Raw genomic sequence first — 12444 nt, 5'->3', positions numbered from 1 at the left:
ATAGTAAACTGTATTTTTTATTAGTAACGACTAGTATATGTCTTAAACAAAAGTCCAAAACATTGACATATCTGGTATTTATTTCTCAGTCTGCTGTTCAGATCTCCAACAAGAAATGTTTCCTTTATGTCAGCTGACTTCTCTAATTTAAAAATCTGCTACTATCTTAGTAAAACCTGCTGGACCACAGGCACAAGCAACTCTCATCATACATAATCATACTATAATTTGTCATTTGGATGTTTGCTTGCAATTCAAGATCATCTTCCCATTAGTGTTGAATACTATAGTTATCCCTCTTTTACTGTTCATTATTGCCTGAATATAACATCTTGTAGCTATTATTTATAAATACCTCACCTGTTTTTAAGAACAATTATGTTGATATGGTGCTTCTACATTTTTTCTGCCAGTTTCATTTCTTTTCCATTGATACTTATATTTTCCAGATCTACAAAGCAAAATATGATTACAGATCCTTATTGTATTCCCACGATTTCTCAACTAGGTGTCTAAAAGTGGAAATCCGATTCTTGCAACCCCTATTTGGCCTAAACTCAACTTGTTGAAGTTCTCTTCCACAATTTTTCTTAGTCTCTTCTTCAGTATGCTTGTACCAGACTTATCTGGAACTCAATATATAAATTCTGCAATTCTCACAGTCGGATATGAGAGCACTATTCCAATCATCTGGAATTTAACCTTCTGAATTATGCAGTGCAAACACTGTAAAAACTTTTATACCTTCATATTTGAGCATTCCAGCTACCTCATCACATTTCAGATTTGTGATGGTTTTTTTCAACCTCAAGTACTGATATGCACTCCTGACTGCATTCCTTTTGAATATTTTCTACCAATGTTCTATTACTGCTTATTTCATTTGGCCATCTTTCAAAATAATTACTTACATCCAGAATATCTCTATCCTCAGTTTTTATGTCACACTTTATCATCTGATTCCTTTTACAGTACTTTTTCCCTCAATTTCTAAGCTTCCAGAACATTTTGACACTTTTTTTTTTATATAATACTTATCTTCCACGTTCTTACCGAAGACTTTTTTCATGAGTTTTATTTAGCTACATTTACACAGCTTTCTTATATTTTTCTCTGTATTGTCTCTGATTTTATTTCAGCTCTGTACTCCTAATGCAAAAGAAGTGGCTAACCAAATATAAAATTACAAACCAAATAAGTATACATAAAGATAACTTTTTTTTTTTTTTTTAACAATTTCACTGCCAACTATGAGAATTTGCAGTGGGCCATCTAAACTCAGGAGCCAACTAGGAATCATCTCAGTGAAATTTGTAGCCAACTACATGATAATGTTTAGTAGATGTAAGTATTTCAAATGGGGGAATAGGAAGCTGGGTGTATGGAGTAAGTACAGAGAAATACAGCTAAATACTTTTTACAAGTGAATAAATAAAAAGTAATGTAATAGACTTATTAAATAAATACAAAAATTCCAACATCTGAGTTGTACTAAACAGGATTTCAGAGCATGAATGTTTAAATTACTGGTTCCAAGTTTCCAAACTCATGTAGGGAGAATCTAGCTCATCATAAGCAAGCAGTGCCAAGGTCACATCAACATTAACCATAGTTACTACAAGCCACTTTTTATAGGTGTAAACTAATTTTTCTTCAGAAGCTCATATGAGATAATGTGTGGCGAGATATCTTGCAGATACTATGTATAAAAGAATTATTTATCCATATACTAACAAGATAAATTGATTCTGGATCCTTTACTAAAAAAAGTTTGTAACTGGAATGACAAAACAAAATATAATGAATTTTTGAAGAGGAAATACTAACAGCATTTGGCACTGGCAGAAAGTTGATATGCAGCTTATGGTAACTGTGCTGATGTTAGTGTAATCTTAGTATTGCTTGCTTCTAATGAGCTCTATGGTTCCTTCCTGTGGGGTCTAGAAATTTGAACTATTCATATCAATAAGCAAGATCCAAAACTTTGAGTAAAAAAAAAATTGTAATTACAGAGACAAAGTGAAAAAAAAAAAAAAAATAACAGCAATGCACTATGATGAGAAAACCCTAAAATTTTGGAACCAGTGGCAAGTTAATATGCTAGGCCAACAGCAGAACTTATTCATCTTTTTTCCTACCTTAAAAAAAATTCTCCCAATCCAAGTTAATCTTAAAATTGATTTTTATAAAGGATCCTTAATATGACTAGAAAGAAAGGCTTGTAACTTGGCTATGCAAGTTTAGCACACCTCTAAAACTACAAATAGAATTCAAAATGATTGTCTTAAAAAAATAATGTAAAAAAAAAAAAAAGTGAAAGTAGCATCTGGTTCAAAATTCAATGTAATGTCATATATAAAAATATTGTCACCAGACATATTCTGAAATGATAATTTAATAATTTCCTGAAAAAAGAGAATAAAAGCAATATATTTAATGTTAACTGAAAACAGAACAGCTAATGAAGTGTAGGCAAATAAGTGATAGTACAAAAGATAAAAAGACTTCACAGTCTTAATCATTCTTACTTTAGTCTTTCAGATTTATAGGAAGCTGTGAGATCATCAAATAATTTTGAATTCATTTCCATGAAGGTTTTGAGAACATTATATACTAAAGCAATTATTGTCTGATTCCAATGTTCTTTAGATATACGATATAAAGCAGGAAACATGATAGGCATGATGGCATGATTATTCTCTTCTATTAGACTCAGGATATATTCATTATTCCAAAAGTACAAGGCTCTTTCAGCTACCTATTGCAAATAATTATACATTTATTATCTCAGTTTTTCAGTGGAAAACAATAAAGCAAAATAAGTTGCATTATATATATATATGACTGGTAATTTATGAAACTGTTGCTTTGATAATACAACTAGGTTACAGTAAGACAACCTCTACGATCTATTACACTAGCAATTCCTTGGATAATACTAACAATCTTAACTAATATCTATTTCAACCAACTTAAACTAACATTACCAAACATTATTCTCCCAGTCTTGAAACTTTCAAGTTATTCTAAAAACAAGAAAATTATCCATTTATATAAATCTCATTTTCTGCTCTTTTTGTTCTTCATGTAGCTTCCTCAGTGAGAAGTTGCAGCACCATGTCCTTCCAGTTCTCTCTGTTGGTGGCTTTTCTTTTTGTTTCTGCATAGCCATGTGATCCTGTCCATGATCTTATACCTCCAAGCCATGCCCTTCGTTTTTTGCCTCTTGATCCTTTTCCCATAATTTTTCCTTCTAAAACTGTTAATATCCTCTGTCCTGCTGAACCTCTAAGTACATGTCCTGCCAATCTCATCTTTCTCTGGATCATTTCCTGTAATAAAGATCTCTGTGTTCTCATTCTCTGTAGGACATCTGTATTTGTCACATGTTCTGCCCATGGGATTTTCAGAGCTCTCCTATAGCACCACATTTCAAAGGCCATTATCTGTTGGCTTACTCTCTTCTTGAATATCCAGGTCTCACTTCCATATGTGAAAATTGGCCACACTAATATTCTTTTCATTCTTTTCTTTTTCTCAATACTCACAGAACTTCTGAGCAGATCTTTAGCTATGGCTGTTCTTATTTTTATTTCTTTATCTTGCTTTCCATCTGCTCTTTTTGTTAACCAACCAAAAGTGATGTCACACTTGTCTTAAGTGTACATCTAGATTACATGGTTTGAAATAAACATTTCAAATCATTTCATGCAAATGTTAGTTAGAAGTGCAGCATGGTTTGTGAGTAACTACCAATTTAAAACATACATGGATTTGGTGTGCGGAGACTTGAAAAAGTGTTGCTGAATGAAGTGAAAATGGATGTGCAGAACCAGGGAAACTAGAACTACCAAAGGGGGGGGAGTGGATATGCGGACATCAGTGAGACAGTTGAGTGTAAGAATGTATATAACGTACCCGAATCAGTACTAAGGACATGAAATCACATTGGGATAGTTAGAATAACGCATCAAGAGAGGGGTGGGACAAAGGGACCTCTGCATTTCATGTATACTAATGCCAGGAGTATTAGGAACAAGAAGGAAGAATTTTTGGCCTTGTTTGGCTCTTCCTGGCGACAGGTTATTGGCATTAGAGAAACATGGCAAACAGAAGATGATATAGTTACTGGGATAGAATGTGTAGGGTATAGTGTGTTCAGGAGGGACAGAGAGAATAAAATGGGGGAGGGAGTGTTATTGATGAACTGCAACCAAGGAGAATAGAACTTGTATTGCAGGATAGTGAAAGGAGCTCATTTGAGGCTATTTGGTGTGACATTGAGACTAACGGAACAAAATGTACAGTTGGGTGCTGCTATAGACCAGGTGATGGAATAGATGGTGGAGATAGTATGCATAAACAAATTGATGAAATGAGTGGAAGGAGATAATTATTATGGGGGATTTCAACTATGGTAACATTGATTGGAAGGAGGAGAGGACACATGTGAGGAAGGAAATGGATTTTATTCAATTAAGATAACTATCTGAGACAGCATGTAATGGAAAATACTAGGGGATTGAGGGTGCTTGACCTAGTAATAGCATCTGAGAATTTGACTGTAATGAATATGACCATGTTGCCACCTATTGGTGAGAGTGATCATTGGGTCTTGACTTGGGAGATGGCTAAATGTGAGAAATTTTCGATTAAGACAGGGTATATGTGGAATTACCCTGCTGGTAAGTATGACAAGTTTAGGAGATTGCTTGGTTCAGTGCCATGGCATGTAAAACTGCAAGGGCTGGATGTTGATAGAGCATCGGAAGTGGTCAAGGAGCATTTACAGGAGGTTATGGCTGATTGTATACCTAGGGTCTGAATAGTAAAACAAATAGGGGTTTAATGAATAACACCATTAAGTTTGAGCTGCAAAAAAAAGAAAGAACTGTGGAGGAAATTTAAAGAGAAAGGTGACCTGCAGGCACACAAATGGTATAAAGTGCAGGCCAGATGGGTAACGAGTGTGGTAAAAAAAGCAAAAGCGGATTATGAAAGGAAATTAGCCATGCAAGCTAAAGAGAATCCCAAACAGTTCTTTCAATATGCTGCAAGTAAAAGAAAACCTGTACATGGCAGAATGATTTTAAGGAATGCCGAGGGTAAGGAGGTTACTGAATCAGTCGATATAGTGGAATTACTGAGCGAGCACTTTGCAAGAGTATATCATCCAGGTGGTGACATTAAAAAAATGAAGGAACCATTAGTTTATATGGGAATTGTGATGAATGAAGTTTAGGTGAATAGTCTATTACAGAACCTTAATGTGAATACATCTGTGGGATTGGATGGTATACCGGCACGGGTCTTACGTGAAGCGGCTAAAGAATTATCAGTGCCCATGACCATGTTGTTTAATCTGAGTCTTGGGTCTGGTTTAGTCCCGAAGGTGTGGAAAGATCGGAAAATAGTTCCACTGCATAAAGGAGGATCCAAGACTACTGTTGCAAATGACCGCCTGATCAGCATATCAGGAGTTGTTGTCAAGGGAAAAATACAGGAATGGATTGATGAAAATGAGATACTGTATAGTGAACAGCATGGCTTTGTGAAGGGTAGATCATGCCTCAGTAACTTGCTCAGGTTTTATAAACACAGTGACGGCTGAACTGGATAAGGGTAATGGATTTACAGTGATACTGCTGGACCTGGCTAAGGCATTTGACAGGATACCACATGGAAATCTAATCCGTAAACTGCAACATATGGGAATGGATATAGGGTTGGTGAGATGGATAGGTGGGTGGTTGATGGAGAGATATCAAAGAGTAGTTTATTCAGGAATAGAGTACAAAAGACGGCCTGTGACTAGTGGTGTGCCGCAGGGTTCTGTTCTTGAACCACTGCTGTTTAATTTGTTCATTAACGATATAGGGAAGGATCTAAGAGGAACGGTTCATTTGTTCGCTGATGATGCAAAGTTGGGTAGGGCAATAGTGAATGCAGAAAATGTCAAAATCTTGCAGGACGACTTGGATAGATTGGAGTTCTGGGCTAAGGAGAATGGATGTCAATTTAATGTGACAAAATGTAAGGTTATGCATTTTGGGGTGAAAAGATTAGCAGCAGTATATCACCACATTGGTGGAACTGTACTCCAGGAGATTGATGAGGCCAGGGACTTGGGAGTGTTGGTGGATAGGGAGTTGAAGTTTAGGGGGTACTTTGACGAGCAGAGACAAGCAAGTTATTGCACCTCTGTACCGAGCCTTGATAAGACCACATCTCGACTACTGTGCCCAGATTTGGTCACCTAGGTTTCTTCTTGATGGGAAGGAGGTGGAGAGGATCCAGAGGCGAGTGAACAAGATGATAGCAGGTCTATGGAATGAACCTTATGAGAACAGGTTGAAGATTTGTGGGTTGCAGAAATTGGTTGATAGGGGGAAAATTGGAGATATGATTGAGACATTCAAATTGCTAAAGGGTTTCTATAGGATTAATTCAGAGGATATTTTTGAGAAGAGGACTGGTGGTAGGAGAACTAGGGGACACTGGGAGAACTTTGGAAGCTGGGAATGAGTGTGGTTAGCAAGGGTGTTAGAGCTGGTTTCTTTACTTTTAGAGTGGTAAATGAGTGGAATAAGCTGCCAGATTCTGTTGTGGGTGCTATGACAGTGAGTGAGTGAGTTCAAGGCAAGGTATGATAGACATGTGAGAATGTCATATAGTTGTGTGCACATGATGTTTAGGGCCTCCCTCGATGAGTCTAAGGACTCCCTGGAGTTACCCATAATAATAATATCTATGTAACCAGTGCACATATCTGACACTGATTTTGCTCTGCATTTCCTATCTTTTAATATGTTGGTTGTTAAGAAAGCGCTTGCATTTCTATGCACTTCATTTCTCCATTTTGAGATCCATCCATCCATTCATGAAACTTGTTTGCATATCTGTACAGTGAAAATATATGACAGTCTTTTTCTACTAACAATAGTGCTGGGTTAACTTAACTTCAACAGCATGGTTCCTTCTCATCTCTTGCACTTTGATATCTTACTTGTGACTATTGCCAGAAAAGAGTTACATACCATGGCAACTGGCAAGTTTCCTATTAACACCAAAGCACCCCCCCCCCCCACACACACACACAAAGCATCACTGATGCCTCCCATGTAACAGGAACTGTACAGGTGTATTTAAGCTACACATCCTGGATACAGAAAGCGTCTGTGCGGTTAGCCTAGTGGCTATGTGCTTCGCAACCATATGCCTGGGGAAGGAGTGTCCTAGGTTCGATTCCTGTCTACGACGTGAGGAGCTTAAGGATCTTTCTCAGCCATAGCCAAGTTAGCCGGTCTTGGGCATGGAGATTAGCAACTCCCCCCCCCCCCCCCCCGTTTATTTGAGGTTTTTCATCCCGCAAGCAGGCAAAAAAGCCCGGTGAACACACGCTCCTACAGTCAAAAGATACATCCCCCCTCCAGCGGCAGGCCGGTTGGTGGTTGTACTAACAAAAAGTCGCATCAAAATGTAACATGTGGACGTGTTATTATATAATTTATTATATAACATTGGAAGCGGGATAAACGTGCAGAGGAAGAAGAAGATCCTGGATACAGAAAGTGCCTGTCATTGACTCTCATAACTTAGATGCAGTTCCAACAGCACTCGCACCAACCAAAGTAGTGATATTAAGCATGTTACCTGAAATATCTCAACAATTTCTCAGAGGAATCTTCATGAAATACAGCTTGCAACTGAAAAAATATACATTCTGTCAGCAGCCACCACCAAACCCGAATTTATACTATCAGAAATTTCCAGGGATAAGCACAAATGCACTTCTCAAACAATGATTCACTACTTATCAAAGGACATCAATACCAACAGAAATGGTATAACATACATCTTCTACTCATCTGTCTAATCACAGTGCTTTTACTGTCATGCAGAAGATCACATTAGAAATAAATGTCCCCACATTTAGAGGGGCAGATACTTCAACCCAGAGAAAAGTCACTGGAAACAGACAGGTAGCATAAGACAATGCTGTTCATGAGAAAAATCAAAGTATGGGAAGAATGAACCAAACACGCTAACCTCAAAACCAGAAATATCCAACCTCATAATAATGCTTAACAGTATAACCAACACCAAGGGCTTGGCTTAGTGCTATGTGCTGTGATGATGCTGGGTAGAAAACCAGCAAAACATTAGAGTTTAATACCCCCCCCCCCCCCCGCCTTGATGTTGATTATACCATTAAGCATTGTTATGACTGCAAAGTAAGGAATGTCCATTAACTAAACAAAGCAGCAGCTTTCTCAATGGAACTATACAAAACACACCCTGCACATAAATGGCAACTCTCAAAATGAGGATAAACTTGAATAGCAGAAAATAAGAAATAATAACTGCACTCAACAGCCAACTCAAAACTGCAGCCAAACAAACATAACACTAGTTCTAAATACAACACTTGACTCTTTTTAATTTTTTTAGGAAATAATGTCTTCAGGGATCATAAAACAATGATATATGCATGCAGACAATGACACTAAGCAAATGAGGATGAAGAAAGCAACTGAAGTTGGCCCTAGAGTCAGTCCTAGAGCCATTGTTGTTCTAAACCAGGGGTGGGGAACCTTTTTAGTATCAAGGGCGAAAATTGCTAATTTAAAAACTTCCGCAGGTGACTGGTAAATTTTAACTCATATATAGTGTATGTAGTGTGCAATATATATCTTACCAGACGTATGACGATCATATTATATGTAATATAGCTATTTTTGGTTTTGTATATTTAATTATTCAAATTTAAATAAATTTAATTATAATAAATTTAAATTATTATAAAATTTTATTTACATGTACATACGAGTATATCAGCAAAGGGGCAAATTGAAATAGACTCGCAGGCGAAATTTCGCCCGCGGGTGAGGGGGTTCCCCACATGTTCTAAACCAATCAGATCATACAGGTAAGCTTACCTCTTTACTTTTAGATCGTTCTACCTACCTCCCTATAGAATATGATCCCACCAGCACTCAAATCAGAATACTTCATACACTCCTTAAGAAGGTTAGCTCTTGGCCTGTGGAAGTAACTAACAGATTAAAACCTTTTAACTCTAGACCCCCCCCCCCCCAGATATATTATGGACTACCAAAAATCCATAAGCAAAATGTGCCATTACATCCTATTGTGGATGGCATTGATTCTCTGACATACAAATTAGTCAAACATTTAGCCAAAGTGCTCATACAATATATTGGCAACACACCTTCACACATAAAAAAACTCAGTCCACTTTAAAGCCAGTATAGAAAACCTCTCACTCCAACACAGTCATAATGGCCAGTTTTGATGTCTACCCCCCCCTTATTCACCAATGTTCCATTCAAAAATATCTTAGACCTCATCCAAGCCAAATTTCCTTCCGATATCTCAGCTCTATTTCAATTCACCATGAACTCAGGCCATATATCATAACTTCAGCCCAAAGGCCAAGAACACCTAATATAGCCCACCAGGGGCGCCATCAGGACGTTACGGAAATGGTAGCTTCCTCGCTTCGTTTCTCATTTGCTGTTATGTAGCACTTGCGTGCACCTGTTCTTTATTTTAAGTTCTCAAGAAGATGGCAACGTGACGTTGCCGAAATATCGGAAAGTATTTATTAAAGTTGTTTTTAATTTATATTTCTAGTGTACGCTGTCAATTCCTTAATTATTAGTATCTTGTCCATTTCTCTCTCTCCTATTTCTTCAGTGTTCATCAAGATTTCACTATTTTCATCTTTTATGGTTCTCTGATTTGGCCTTCATTTCTTGCTGATGTTTCTGATCATCTTATATATTTCTCTTGTCCTGTATATAAGAACTATCCCACGCCTCAAACTCTTCCTCTAGTCATTATGATTTGTCTCTGCTAACCACTTTCTTCATTCATGCACAGTATGCAGAAGTTGGACATGCACAGGAATGCCTACCATGAAACACTAAACCACAAATTCTACACAGGATACTCTGGCATCAAAAGAGTTTGTACAAGCCAAACTCTCCAAAATTGATCAAGAACATATCATCATTGCCAGAGACTTCAATTGCACTCTTGATTCTAAACTACTCAACACAACACGTTCTTAATCGATACACTACAGGAAAGGATGAACAACAATGAACTTACCAATGCCTTTTTGGCACCAATACCCAGAAAACAGATCCTATATGTGGAGGTTGGCTAGAACAGCAGCTAATTGGCCACTCTACATGGCATGACTGAAAGATATTACACCTCTGAATACACTGTTTCTGATCAGATGTCTCATATACCTGCTTACATTTCAGGCTGTACCATCATTAAAATAGAACTCTCATTACCCTCCTAAAACACAAAAACCAGGAAGTGCCTATTGGATCTACAACAGGAGTCGGGAATCTTTTTGAATCAAAGAGCCATTACACCAAAAAAATGAATTAAAACAAAATTTTGAGAGCCGCAACTTCAATTTGATTTTTCGTGGTGACTCAAAGTTGCAGTTAGTTCAAACTTAGGTAAATTTGTTTTTAATTCAGTACTTCTAGATATCAAATACCACTTTTATGTTTGCATATAAATTTTTTATATGTTCAATAAATAAAACAACATTAAGTTTGATTAAGTTTTTAATCAAATTTAATGTTGTTCTTCAATTTGTGCTACCATTTCATGAAGGTTTTGTACCCAGATGCTTTTATTCTGAATTTCCAGTAGCTCCATTTGTAGTTCTGCAATTGATATTCTGAGAAAAGCTTCAATATCTATTAATTTTAAATTGCAATTTAACGGATGTAATATAAATTTCATCCGTTATAATTCCATAAATAATGAAATTCATCATCTCGTGATGTTTTTTTAATATCCTGAAATCTGCTTGTAAATGAATCTAAAATTACAGTAATCATTTCAGTGAATATTTTGCAATCAACTTTATAATTTTTTTTTTTTTTAAATAACGAAACCTGTGGTGCGTTCATAATTAGAAGAAACACGTATAAACCACAGTGAAAATTATTTAATTGTAAATATTTCATCCTAAGTATCTTAGGACATCATCAGTACAGTATTTAAACAAAAATTAGGAATAACATACAGTTAGGGTGCATGATTACAATAGAATCTCATGAAAACGTGCTAAAGTAGTACAAAAAACGTTAATTATTTAACACAGTTTTGTATGATAATTTCCCATACTTTAGGAATAGTAAGAACGTCGCTGCGGTTTAGGTTTGTTCTGTGTAGTAGGGCTTCAGAACTTTCTTTGTATAAACGTTCATGTTTAAATAAAGATCTATGTAAAAGTTTAGCCTTTTCCCAATGGATCCTATGGTTTGGATTTTCAATTCCATGTTGAGAGAGGCCAGATTTCTGCGGTTTAAGAAGACGAATGTGGTCTTGATGTTCCGAGATGCGTTTCTGAACAGACCTACCTGTCTGTCCAAAGTAAGATAATTTGCATGAGCATGGAATCTCATAAACACCAGGTAACATCATGGGTGAGAATTTGTCCTTAGGAGAAGGTAATAAATTGTAAATTTGGTTGATAGGTTTGTAAGTAGTGGCAAAATTGTATTTCTTCATAATTTTAGAAAGACGTTCTGAGATGCCTTTAACGTAAGGTATGGGAATCCTATGCACTTCTTCCTGTCTGGTTTGATGTATGCAGAAGTGACAGATGATTTTTTGAGTTGTTTTGGGATTATATCCATTTAAGATGGCTGTATTTTTGATAACTTCTAATTCCTGGTTTACAGACATACCATGCAAGACCTCCTAGAATTTATGGCTTACCTAAGCTACACAAAACTAATGTTCCACTTAGACCTGTCGTAGACTGTATCGGCTGTCCAACGTACAAGTTATCAAGATTTTTATCTAACCTTCTCTGCCCTCACATAGGCCACTCAGTCTCTTCAATCAAAAATTCTACTGAGTTTCACACAAAAATTAAAGACATTCAACTATCAAAAACTGACTTGTTAATCAGCTTCGACATTGTCTCCCTCTTCACTAACATTCCCCATAAAGAAACATAGAATTACTAACTCAAAAATTTCCGTCTGATATAGTTGAACTGTTCAAGTTTGTTATTGCATCAGGTTACTTAACCTGGAAAGGTCAAATTTACAAGCAAGAGGAAGGAACAGCAATGGGATCTCCTTTATCACCAAACCTAGCAAATTTGTTTCTAGAACACCTTGAGGAAAAAATATTCACTTTTGAACCCAAACCAAAAATTTGGCTAAGATATGTCGATGACGTATTTGCAGTATGGAATCATCCCGAACCTGAATTACAACTGTTTCTAGATAAAATTAACCTTCTTCATCATTGCATCAACTTTACGTTAGAAAAAGAATCTCCACAGGATATCTCTTTTTTGGATTTACACATCAAAAGAAAAGAAGACGGTTCCATCGTCACTTCCGTCTTTCGCAAGCCTACATTCTCAGG

The 12444-nt window shown here is 36.5% G+C and overlaps 1 protein-coding gene across 3 annotated transcripts in view; it reads right to left on the bottom strand.

Moving 5' to 3' along the window:
* The window catches only part of LOC150101712 (serine/threonine-protein phosphatase 2A 56 kDa regulatory subunit epsilon isoform-like), a 261565-nt gene that overhangs the window by 49593 nt on the left and 199528 nt on the right, over positions 1-12444 (bottom strand). For all 3 annotated transcript variants that reach the window (XM_090400724.1, XM_090400723.1, XM_090400725.1), the window contains exon 11: positions 2529-2758. In XM_090400724.1, coding sequence (XP_090256850.1) covers positions 2529-2758 — 230 coding nt within the window. The remainder of the gene's footprint in view (positions 1-2528; positions 2759-12444) is intronic.

This window comes from Typopeltis vanoorti, chromosome 11, assembly GCF_054136105.1.
Source record: "Typopeltis vanoorti isolate ZY-2024b chromosome 11, IOZ_Tvanoo_1.0, whole genome shotgun sequence".
NCBI lineage: Eukaryota > Metazoa > Arthropoda > Arachnida > Uropygi > Thelyphonidae > Typopeltis > Typopeltis vanoorti.
This window is presented reverse-complemented; position numbering and strand designations above follow the sequence as displayed.